Source organism: Cryptotermes secundus, unplaced genomic scaffold (genome assembly GCF_002891405.2).
Source record: "Cryptotermes secundus unplaced genomic scaffold, Csec_1.0 scaffold247, whole genome shotgun sequence".
Classification (NCBI taxonomy): Eukaryota; Metazoa; Arthropoda; class Insecta; order Blattodea; family Kalotermitidae; genus Cryptotermes; species Cryptotermes secundus.
Window position 1 is genome coordinate 3,414,833 of NW_019740656.1, and position 12,921 is coordinate 3,427,753.

Consider the following 12,921-nt stretch of genomic DNA (forward strand, 5'->3'; position numbering starts at 1 on the left):
ACGCGACTGATATACTTCTATGTGAGCACCGAAACTGTTATTACATTGAAGAAACGCCCCTGACAGTCATACGAAGGACATTTCTGTTATGGAAAGACTACAGCTAACCCTATATAAAGAGTATTATTTGAGAGGAGATTGCAATCACGCACATGAACATCAGATTAAAAATTATACTATAGAAGTGGACAATAAAATTCATAAGTAATTCCATGGTATTCAGTTTCAACCATTTCGCTACAAGCCTTACGAAAGCGATGCTACCATTTTTATTATTCATAAATCATTAAGAACATTAGAATATTTGTTATTAAAAACTTTTTTCTTGCAATTTCTGCAGTATTGCAGCGGAAACGGATGGTCTCTTACAGTAACTCCATGTTATAGGGCTTTTATTGAGAATGTTATGACAGTTTGGCTTTAGCGGTGTGTGAAAATTTGCAAATCCAAACATCTCTAATAAAGTGATAGTTTAAAATTCTTCCTGTTCTTAATTAAACTTTCCTGCTATTCGAACTGAAATTATTTGTGGTTTTCGTCTATTCCTCCGAGCAAATGCCATGATAGGGCCTCAAATTAGGCCACGACCGCGTCCTTTGTCATCGATTCCTAACTACTATTCACGAATCAAAGCCAAATCTACTTCACGACTGGCGGTTTACCCCCAATCAGTTTGTCTTGGCGTCAAGCCCCTTGAGACTCACGACCAAGATTGTTTTCCCCCATCTGAACCTTTGTGGTAATAGTCCTTATGTAACATCCTCTCTGACGAGAAGATAGGTCTGTCTCTTATGAATATGCTTGTCCTTGCGTCAAGTGTATATTTCGCACATATGACATGTTATTGAAAATTTTTTGCTTTTGCACTACGCACAAATCTTCTGTCAATACAGGCTTTGCAGAGCAGGTAATGCCTAACTTACGTATCTTATGCTACAACTGCAGCTTAGTCACTTGAACGGTCGTAAGCTTGACCAAAGTCAAAGTCACATTGCGACTGACGGTCGGTCAGTCAGTAAATCTTGGTTCCGAGCGTCATCTGGAGCTCATGACCAGATATTTATTACTGTTTGACAGTTACGGTCTTTTTTCTGTGGGGCATCCTCTCTGACGAGAGGACGAGTCTGTCTTTTGAAAATGCTGCTGGTCCTTGCCAGTGCAGTCTTTCTCGGGTCTGAGTCCCTTGTGACTCGCGACCATATTTTACTGTCTCAGATTTGAGACTTCCCTTTTCGTCGCCTCCTACAATTCGCAGGGTAACGGTGGAGGTATTCGAGCCCGCCTCCACACGGGTGTCCTAAGCTTGACCACTGCCTCTAGTCCTACTTATATAGCCCCGACACGGATCGCACAGGAAACATGTCCATCGTTGGGTGTTATCCCGTTGCCGAGGAAACAACGTGACCACGGAGCTGTTTCCTAGCAACGGTTATTGTATTGTCGCCTGTTTACACAGCCTTACTTGGCAATGGGTCTACATGTCACAATACGGCGGCGAAATATCTGATTTCATATAGCGAAATATTTCTTGAATTTGTGGTTGGCTCTTAGTTTCTGAAGGAGGGGCATATCTCGTGGTGCTTATTAGTTCATTTATTATATTCATAAGCCTCTTCATTGGGAATGTGCTAAATTATTTCCGTTTTAATTTGCATCTTTGGGAGCCGGCATAGCTGAATCGGTATAGCGACTGGCTACGGGCTGTAGTTCGAGTCCGGGTAGGGTCAGGAATTTTCTGTTCTCCACGTCGTCCAGACAGGCTCTGGAGTCCACCCAGCCTCCTATCCAATGGGTACCGGGGGCTGGTTCCCCGGTGTTAAAGCGGCTGGGGCATGAAGCTGATCACTCACCTCCAGCTAGTGTCGATGTCAAGAAAATGTGGATCTATACGAGTATATCCACTCCCCCATACGCCTTCACGGTGTAGGGCTTACTTAGTTAAACACAGGGACCTTTATCCTTAGAAGCATAGTGCTCCCATGAGAGATTATATTCAGTAAAATAATAAAGCGTTGCTATAATTTGCTGATAACGAATTAGCGAGGAGCTATGTTTGCCAGATAAGATATCGTGAAGTGACGCATGCGCAGTTGTACGCTGTAAGAAACCCAATCTATACCTACTGCAACAGATTCTCCTGTCTCACACCTATCCAATGTGTAACTGTGTTTCCTTCCCCATGGATAAAAATGCCGAGGCGTGAAGCTGACCACTCACCTCCATCTAGTGTCAAAGTCAAGAATAATGGAGGTATACCTCCTTTTCCCCACACGTCTGCCTGTAGTGGTATTTAATTTAATAAGCACAGTGACAACTTTGTCTCTTATCCGTATTCTTCTAATAGAGTTTTAGACTCACAGCGGTGGTTATGAAGAGTTCTAACCTCTGGGATATAAGACCATGTAGTCCGGTAAAAATTCAACAGACGTTTGCTTACTGCCTCTTTCACGCGGGTTACTTGTTGGCTTATTTTTCGACCCTGTAAATGGAAGCGGTATGTTCCTCCCAAACGTCTGTTGACTTTCAAAGGACTACACGTCGTTATATTCCAAAAGATAACCCCTTCTTACATCTTCTTTGTTTGGTGATTTCTAGGCAAACACATGCAATTCAATGCCTAAACCGATGATACTGTTAAGATTTGTTCACAGTGCGACAGTGGGAAGGCACAAAGCTGAAGAATGCGTGATTTCACTTCCTTTAGTTGCTACAACATTGCTTCCCAACGTATTTTGTCCACTACACAAAATTTGAAATGACTTTCAACTTGCGCCCCAAATAGTACATGTGCGTCCATAGTGCCACAGGAAATCGCTGTAGATTTACAACATAATATTAAATATATTTGTATGTGTATTTTATACACTTACTACGCCTGCAACTGCAATTATTTTAGGCTAAATTTCGCTTGATTATTTTTGCAGCTTGTCACCGATAATAAGGCCCTTGCGAACCAAGTACGGGTCGCGACCCTCTAGTTGCGAACCCCTATTGTACTACCTTATTCTATAGATAAGTAAGAATATTTTATTTTTTTTACTATGCGTTCTTATGTTCTTTTATTGCTAGTGGGGTGGGACTAAGTCCCTTGTACTGCGGCCACTTCTGGCCTGCTGTACCAGCCCCAGATGATAGGTGAGGGTGATTGTGGAGCAATTGGTGGAATGAAGATTGGCAGGGAAACCGAAGTACTCGGAGAAAACCTGCCCCAGCACTACTTTGTCCACCACAAATCCCACTTGACCAGACCCGGGATTGAACCCGGGCCGCCGCAATGGGAAGCCAGCGACTAACCGCTTGAGCTATGGCGCGGCCCATGCGTTCTTATGTTAGTCACGAGGTTAATGCACCTCTCTTATTGTCTGTATTGCTTATGAGGTTCATTAAAGATACACGCAACATTAGAATACATACGTATTTATAACCGAGTAGGCTATCACAGCGTTAATTCTATAAGTTTCTATTTAACTTCGATTCTAATAAAAGAAGTTTGATCTAATTACGGATAAAATAAAGATTTTTATTTTTCAAAATAGAATGTGCAACAAATCAGGCAAACGGACTAACACGAATGTTTCGTAGTTCGAGACGATAACGTCTCAGCAACAACAACACCGCCGCACCGACCTCACAGTCCAATAAAACCAGAGACAACATTCTTATAAGGAGATACATAACACACTAAGAAGAACTAAATTAGAACGAACAACGTACCTGAGAAAAATATATACATATATATATATTCTTATTTTAATTTTAATACTTTTAGCTTTAATTTGACATTTAACTGGATTCGTAATGATTCAACCATTCTCAGGCCAATTGCTTTTCTCGCAGTACATAATCCTGAGTGTCTTGTTACAAGTGTGATATTGTATAGTGTACAGATATCATGGGTCCACACTGGGTACAAATACAACAACTTAACAGTAACCCACTCCTGATGATGACCCAATAATGGTCGAAAGATGTCATGCCTTTAAGATTTATGACTTCAATGTTGATATTCATTTGTGTGTTTCTTAAAGAATTATTGTGTTGAAGGAAGCAATAAATATTTTATTTTCGTATGCGTTCTCATTATAAATCTTATGTTACAGTCTTATGTACAACTATTTATTACTTTAAAGTTTAGAAATTTTAAACTTTTAATTTAATAAATATTTGCACGTAAGATTTTAAATTAAGATTTATTATAAAAATTGAAGATTTCAACAAGATGCTACAATACAATATTATTTCGTATGTATATTTAGGTGTATTGTGTGCAACTCATCTGAGTTCCAATCAAATCCCCACAGCCCTTCATTTTTATTACTTCCTCAAGCCTCATGTTTGCCATAACCTGTATTCGTGTTTTTTCAAGAAAACAAATGCATTCGTAACGTTGTAAGGGACTTGTATTGCAGAAATCAGGGATATATAAAATTATGAGGGTTGTGCCTGTTTTGCTTGCGTGCCAGTGGGATAGTAAATGCTAGAAATAGCCTTCAGTACATTGGATATTTTCTATATATTTTGAATAATTAAATCTGGAGATGCAAGTTCTTATTGTGTCGATTTTATTGATGTTTGCTCAAGTCGAATATCACTGCTGCCTTGGCATTTGTCTCCATTTCAGCGTTTCTTACTGAGCATGAAGCGCTCCACTCGGTTAAATGATGAAATAATACTGAAACAAACGAATAAACAATTTTAAGCGATACTTGTTTTTCTTGTTCGATATGGGAGCGATATTGATCGAGAGTGTTCGAGAACCGTTGGAACAAAGAAGAAGGAATTCACAGGACGTTAAAAATATTATACAGGTCCAGAAAACTAGATTCATACTGAGCGGGTTGGCTGAGCGGTAATATTCTGGACTCATATTTTGGAGGTGTTCGCTTGGAATGTCGGTAGACACACGGGCTATTCTGACTGACGATTTTCGTGATCCTCCCTCCTCCTCTCCCTCGCTTTACCTCAGGAAAATTTAAGGATAATACATCGATTATGTCGCAACAGATTCCTTCCAGATATTTCCAATTCATTACTCATCAGTCATGCTACGGTTTAAGACTGTAGAGTCAAAATGAGCTGAGAGAGGCGAGATGGGGCCCAGAGCGGTCACAAATGTGGGCCCCCCACTTCCCTCCCATAGCCGTATAAATATATTTATGTGTTTGATAAATAATTTTAATAAATTAGACTCTTTATAATTTATTAAAATAAATTTATTTATATAATGATGGCCTCTATGATCTAGTTGTCAGAGTTCCTGTACAGCACAAGAGGTCCCGGGTTCGATTGCCGGCGCTACCAGATTTTCTGAGGAGTAGTGGGTGAAGAACGGGGTCCACTCAACCTCGTGAGGATAATTGAGGAGCTACTTGAATTGAAAAGAAGCGGCTCTGGTCTAGAGAACCGAGATTAACGGCCGTGGGAATCCGTTGCGCCGACCCCGCGACACCCTCTATCCGCGTTTTATCTCAAATAAAAGTGTCAATGACTTTGACTTACTTCGGGATCTGCTTTGTAAAGACACTTGTTGAGTTCGAAGGCCGTGGCTGCAGCGCTGTTCTCTCCTGAAAAGAAAAGGAACATAATTAATCGTCAGCTTAATTAATCATTTGACACCTGAAGCCTAAGAGAGATATAAAAAGGAATGGCAGAAGAGTAAGTCAAAAGGGAAGGTCATGGGAGAATTGAGACACAATTAATTTTGGGGGGAGGGGTGAAGGGAATCGTTTCAATGTTAATTCAGTATTTGGATGATTAGATCGTCTGGCTTTGGTCAACGTTTCCGACGTTTCGGATGTATATAATTCCTCCACTTTCTGGGTCGAATTGGATAAGGCGGGGAATTTCTCTACGTATATGTGTTTAGTGGCTACGTAGTATTGACGCGGGCACTGTTGATCTTCGATCCTAGAGAAGTAGGCAGCATATACCTCCGAAACGTCGTTAAAATTGCACATATTTTAGACGGTGTGACCTCCAAAGAACTGGATTAAATTCAATATTCGTTAATATTCACGGCACGCCGTTGCTCAGTTAGTTGAGGCACTATGCTTCAAGCCAGAAAGTCGCGGGTTCGATCCCCGATTAGGTCATTGGATTTTACAGTTTACCTAATTCTTCCAGCAGCACTATGGCCCTGGGGGTACACTCAGACTCTAACAGAAATGAGTACCAGGAATCTTTCTGGGGGTAAAGGACAGCTAGCCTGTAAGGCTGACAACCTCACCGCCATCTGTGAGCCGATTGTCTATAAAATGCGGGAGCCTCGACGTCTCACAACCCTACGGGCCTCCACGGCTTGCTACAGGGATAGTTTTCTCTTTTTATCTTTACCACAGGAGAGTTTCCCAGGCTTTGCTCTCTCGTCTATCCCATAAGCGCAGTATGAAAGTGAAGATGTTAGAAATAGTGACTTGAGACAGGGGCCGCGGTATTTTGATTTTTCTTTCAATGGCGAATTATATATAATGGAAAGACATGATACCTGAAATTTATCTGAATATTGTTTAATAATTCTACTTCTACCATACAGAAAATACACTGCATCACCATTAGGAAGATCAGTCGGCTGTTTTGGGAAATAATATGTGTTTATTTTGAGAATTTTATCGAACAAATAAATACGCTCTATAGTAAAAAGAAAAGTAAAGCTATCCCTGTAACAGACCGTGAAGGCCCATAGGGTTGAGCCTCCCACATTTTCTAGACAATCGGCTCAAAGATGGCGGAAAGGTTGTCAGCCTTACGCGGCGGCCGCGCTTTACTCCCCAGGAAAATTATTTAATTAATTCCTGGTACTCATTTCTGTTAGAGGCTGAGTCGACCCCAGAGCCATAGTGCGGCTGGAAGGATTAGGTCAATTGATAAAAATCCAATGCCCTCATCGGGACTTGAACCCGCGACCTTTGGCTTATACGCTCTATAGTTCTATGATAAAATCACGCGGTACTTATAATAACTTCTATATTTTGAATGATTAATCACTGATTGTTTCATAACAACATACTGTAGTTTCTGTCCCACAAATATTTCGGTGAACGAAATTAAAGATCGTGTAAAGGTTCTGGTCTAAATCAGCTTCCACAGTGACATCTAAGTAATGAAGGAGAATACATAGTATTGTATTTCAGCATCCAGTTGCATTATTTTACTTATGCACATTTATACTGTACATATCTACTTACTTAGACTGATGTACAGTCCGTACTCCTAGCCCTGTCCGTTGTCATCAAAATGCGCAGTGAATTTGGTCGAGTCCACTAAGTGGGGTACAGATAGAGTGTGTAAGGGTTACAGAGGGGCCTTTGTTACAGCGCACAATTCCCCATCCCTCCTAGAATGCAGTTGCAAGCACTGCCCCTCTACTTCTTACCATAATTCTCATTTCTCGTAATGCGCAGTTCAGTGGCCAGGACTAACAAGACAGACTGTAGTATACACGTTTACTTACGGATGTGCCTGCACTTGTCTATCATTTTCCCTGCTCGCTCCTGGAACTGGTCAGGCAACATCCCGAGCAACGTGTCGTAATCGGCTTCTCCGTCTTCACTTAGCTAACAAGAAGAGAACATTTGATTGATATTTAGTGTGTTTCAATGTCCTGTGTTCAAGAATCTGCTCTGAAATGAAGCGTCTCTCTTTGTAGGTTAATTTTGTCATTCGTTTTATTTCTACGATCTCATGTCATTCTTATTTCTTGGATCTGTCTTGCAGTCTGAATACTTACCGCCCCAGTCTGTTGGAAGGCACAACCCAGGTACTCCTGAAACACGAAAACAAATATTATTAACTTTCATTCTGAATTTTGGTAAAAGTTCACAAGGAACTATTTTCGGGTAATCAATGCGAATCTGAATTCTCGTCCAGACACGAGCAATGCGAATTCAGACAACCGACCGACCGTTCACCATGCGGTCCGTGCTCTGCGCTTCACACTGCCCCTGTCAGAAGGACGAGCGGGCGAAACCTCGGAACCAGGTTCTGGATAACTTAATTCATTAAGCTGACGCACCAGGTCTTTGGCTCTGTATGCCCCCCCCCTCCCCAAGTTCTCTCTCTCTCTCTCTCTCTCTCATTCCTGTCGCGTGCGAACACAACACTCGCAGAGAGAGAGAGAGACTGATGTCCATACTAGCACGGCTGATTGCCTGAGAGGACTGTACTCTCCTGTGCTCTTCATTGTTGAGGACTTGGGGGCGGGGGGAGGAGGTTCAATAATGCATACAACACTCAAATCTGCAGAACGAAAACATCGCATTATTAGTCAAAAGTTTACTCGTATAATTTCATAAATAAATACAAACCACTGCGTCCAATGTGACATGTAAGTTTTTGCTAAGTTAAAACATTGGACGGAGTGGTTTGTATTTATAATTGCTAGTGTGACGGACTAGAATGAAACAAATCAAATTTATAATTCCAGTTTTACTGCTGCTATTTACACTTTTGTGCTGCAATTAATTCAGTACTTGGTAAAAAAATAGCCTGGGATAGGACAATTGGCGTATCGGCGAGCTACGGACTAGATGAACGGGGTTTGATTCCAGGCACAGATAAGTTTTTTCCCCCTTCATAGAGTCCATACGTCTCTCTGGGGCCCAATCGGCCCCCTATACAATGGTTACCGGGATCCGGGAAGTGAAACCTCATTCTAGTATCGAGGTAAATAACAGTGGAGCTATACCTCCACTCCACGTTATGTCTTCATGGCGTTGTAATTTTTAATTAAGCCAAGAGATAACTTTAACTTTATTTAATAAATAACTACCCAGCGTGTTAACTTATACTTGCCTTAGCATAATGCGATATAGCGCTACTGTAATTAACATTGCCAGTCTTAATTTCACTAATTGACATTGGAATTAGTCACAGGGTACCTTGAGCTTGTCGTCTTCAGAGAAATCTCCATGCCTGGCTTTGTCAATAAGACCTGGAAATAAAGGCCTCACAATTAGCATGGTCACAATACTGACTTGTTGGCTTATCATGACGGCTGCGAAACGTCCACTCCATACGGTGGCATTATCTAAATTCACACATGTTAAAAACAGCGGGATCGAAGTTAAAATAGCACACGGTAATAATCACAGATGAGGTAAATTTACAAAGAAATTTTGTCAGATGTTTGAGACGTTTATTTTAAAATTTCACCAGGAATAATATGAAAAGTTTCGAAATAATAAATATTAATTATCTTAACGGTCACGACGAAAATCAATGAAAGAAAAATAAAAGCAACTCATTCGGCAGCACGACCCAGCGATCTATAGAAAATCTATGGCACAGGTTAAGAACCTATATGCAGAACAATTACACTAACACAGTGGTTACAACATTAAATACACGCCGTACCGTAATTGGTTGAGACACTATGCTACAAGCCGGAAGGTCGGGGGTTCGATTTCCGATCACGTTATTGGATTCCTCAATTGACCTAAGCCTTCCAGCAGCACTATGGCCCTGGGGTCTACTCAGCCTCTAACAGAAATGAGTACCAGGAATCTGACTTAGGGGTAAAGGGCGGCCGGAGTGTAAGGCTGATAGTCTCACCGCCATCTGTAAGCCTCGACGTCTCATAACTTTGTCGACCTCCATGGCCTGTTACAGGGATAGCTTTACATTATCTTTTTACGGCATTTTGAGAGAACTACAAATTCTGTTGATTTAACGCCGTCAGTTGATGTAAGTACATTGAACGGCCGCGCCATAGCTCAAGCGGTTAGCCGCTGGCTTCGCACCGCAGCGGCCCGGGTTCGATCCCGGTTCTAGTCAAGTGGGATTTGTGGTGGACAAAGTGGCGCTGGGGCAGGTTTTCTCCGAGTACTTCGGTTTCCCCTGCCAATCTTCATCCCACCAATTGCTCCACAATCACCCTCACCTATCATCTGTGGCTGGTACAATAGGCCAGAAGTGGCCACAGTACAAGGGACTTAGTCCCACCCCACTAGCAATAAAAAAAAGTACAATGAAATTACAGGCATTAGTACGTACCCTCGTCCACCCCAGTTTGCTCCACGCACGTGTTGTGTAGCATCTGCAGCATTTCCCTAGTATCTGCGTCCAGTTCTGCCAACTGCAAATATACAGAGAATTCCAAACATAGACTTACTCATTTCCCAGACATTAATTTCGCTCCTTACCAGATTGACAAATAATTGACAAATATAGGTAATCCTTTAAGAGCGAAGTGTGGAAAACTGTAGCTTAGTGCATGCGTCATCTCCTTGCAATTCATTTTACTACGCACTTGAGCCATATTGTGAAGCAATTATGTGTAACACAATTCAAGTTCTTATGGGGCTTATATACATGTTATTTGCCCATGAAATCTTCAGGTATTTGATTTGGCACTGCATTATTTAAAGCTTTGCTCTTTTGGGATAACTATCTTTGTGCCTAAGATCACGTCATGGAGGTAATCCTCCGTGCATTATTAACCTCAGACGTTTAATATAAGAGGTGACATTTCATATTCTGTCCGCCTCTCTGTGAGAGAATGGAAGATGTACGCGAGAAACTAGAAACTGATATGGCCCCAGAGATGTTCCTGTCTTTACAGACAGGCGTACTAACTCGATACCTTACAGGAAAATGATCTTCGAGATATACAGAGTGTCCCAGGAAGACAGGTCAGTGACGGTCATTCTAAGCAAGACAGTGTATATGTACATGTGTCCTATTCCGAACGGTTTCCGAGATACAGCTATTTGACTGTACACTGTACAGACGAGCAACAAGCCATGTCCTCACATGAGTTGCAAAGTGCATTGATGTTGACGGTGGAACTTTCGAAAATGCATTATACTAGTTAAACTGTACCAACTTTGTCACTTGAACAATAAATACCAGTAATAGAAACAGTACGTAATATCTCTTTCTTACCAACAATTTTGGAAATGTACAGTGAAACAGCTCTATCTCGGAAACCGTTCGGAATAGGACACATGGACATAAAGTTTTCTGCTTAGAATGACCGATACTATGGCCTCCCAGAATACTGACATTTCCTCCTGGGACACGCTGTATAGTTTGGAGTTCATGAAGCCACATTGACCCGCAAAGATTATCTATGTCGAATGGCAATAAGTTTTGAAGTTATATCTGACAGATATAATGCGATTGACTCCTGAATTATTGGAAATATAGAGAGACATGTACAGTTAAACCATATTTAATTTATAGTTCTTGTTTTAAGGTAAAAATAAAATTGTCTTTTTGCTTTATTAAGCATCATGCCACAAAGATGTACCGAAAATGGAGGTATAGCTACACATATTCTAAACTTCAGTGCTAAATAGAGGCGAGGGTTCATCTTTGTTATCGGTGAAAGGGCTAGGCTAGGTTAGGTGGTCCCTGGAACCCTTCTGAACGCTGTGGGCTAGACACATGACTCTTACCCTTTCGGGAAACGAACACCGATTTCTTGGCTTGTTCGTCCCGTAGCATATTCACTATACAGACTTAGTATTCAATTGTGTTTTGTCTAGAAGCGAATACTTGTATAGGCAGGAATATATCTGAAAAGAAGAATATTCTATTATAATCAGGTTTCTATTTTATTTCTCCCAATCACTCACCCTGGAGTCCGCAACCGCGACACCAGCGCAAAGTAGTGCAATGGCTGCAGGTAGTAGTAGCATGGTGTTGCCTACATGCAAGGCGTCTGGCGTCTTGCTCCATATTTTGCTTCTCATATACCTTCAGGTGAAGGGCCATTGTCATTACACGCAGGAAACGCCTGTAACAGACACGGGAAATGCCTCGAGCTCTATTACTGGTTTCGAAGGAAGGGAAACATAAGATTTTCTCATTAATTATACTCCATAGTGTCATGCCATCCTCATAATCACCCGAAAAAAAGAAAGAAAAACGTCCACTGTACCCTTCTAGATGACGTTAATTAGTTAAGCCTAAGTTTCTTCATGTGGAGCCGTGATAGCGCAGTCAGTATAGCTACAGGCTGGAAGGTTAGAGTGGTCGGAGTTCGAGTCCCGGTAGGAGAAAAAACTTCTTTCCTCCACGACATCCACACTGGTCTTCTGACCCACGCAGCCTCCTATCCAATGAGTACTTGAATCTCTTTCTGAGGTAAAGAGGCCGGAGCGTGAAGCTGATCACTCTTCTTCAACTAGTGTTGAGGCCAAGGATACTTGGATCTATACATCCACTCCCCCATACTCCTTCATGGTGTAGTACTTAATTAGTTAAGCACAGGGACAACTTTATTTTTATTATTATTATTAGTAGTAGTAGCAGTAGCAGCAGTAGTGCCAATCACAGTGGCCGCGCCGTCTAAGGTATGAACTGCCTTCGCTCGCTCGAACACTGGGATCGTGGCTTCGAATTCCGCTCCAGGCATGGATGTCTGTGTGTGTTTATTCTGTGTTTGTGTTGTTCTGTGTGTAACTAGCGGCCTTACTAGGTGCTGATCCCCCGTCCAAGGACTCCTACAGACTGTGTATAGGATTAAGGAACTGAAAAGGCGACCAAGACCGTTCTCTCCGTTCTGATTTCCAAACGTTTGAACTGTACCACATTTTCACAGGATCCACCAGTTTTCTTCGTGTTATGATGCCGTCATGCATTGTGTTAGAGATGCATCAATTATACTCGGTTTTGTCTGCGTTTACTTCTAGAACATCTTTCTTACTGGATTGTAATATAATTTGTTTTTTTATATACGATATTTATGTTTTTTTCCTCGTAAGTTAATATCATCAGCGTATTTCAAGAGCTGATATGTCTAATTCAATTTTGATTCCCGTGGATTTCATAGACATTCCCAACGGCTTATTCTAAAACAAAGTTCAAAAGCAATGGCGTTAAAGCATCTCCTAGTTGCAGGAAACTTCTTTTTCTGTTTCTTAAAATTATATGTTATTGAATGGAACCCTGACTTTTTGGAAGATGATTCATCCTACT

At 41.4% G+C, this 12,921-nt stretch overlaps 1 protein-coding gene across 1 annotated transcript; it reads right to left on the bottom strand.

Moving 5' to 3' along the window:
- Positions 1 to 3,738: 3,738 nt before the first annotated feature.
- On the bottom strand, positions 3,739 to 11,654 carry LOC111872414 (B1 protein-like). Its single transcript, XM_023866292.2, has 7 exons — positions 11,577 to 11,654; positions 9,991 to 10,072; positions 8,877 to 8,929; positions 7,727 to 7,762; positions 7,451 to 7,553; positions 5,500 to 5,564; positions 3,739 to 4,672 (listed from the first exon to the last, which is right to left on the bottom strand). The coding sequence occupies exons 1-7, from the start codon at positions 11,637 to 11,639 to the stop codon at positions 4,655 to 4,657; spliced, it is 420 nt and encodes a 139-aa protein (XP_023722060.1). The 5' UTR covers positions 11,640 to 11,654; the 3' UTR covers positions 3,739 to 4,654.
- Positions 11,655 to 12,921: the final 1,267 nt, after the last annotated feature.

What these genes read in the sequence shown, in the direction of transcription:
- LOC111872414 (XM_023866292.2), bottom strand. Translation starts at nt 11,639, where the DNA reads ATGCTACTACTACCTGCAGCCATTGCACTACTTTGCGCTGGTGTCGCG. An exon ending in CCTTCCAACAGACTGGGGCG is followed by an intron (nt 7,554 to 7,726) that starts GTAAGTATTCAG and finishes TCTTCTTGTTAG; the next exon opens with CTAAGTGAAGACGGAGAAGC. An exon ending in AGACAAGTGCAGGCACATCC is followed by an intron (nt 5,565 to 7,450) that starts GTAAGTAAACGT and finishes TTTTCTTTTCAG; the next exon opens with GAGAGAACAGCGCTGCAGCC.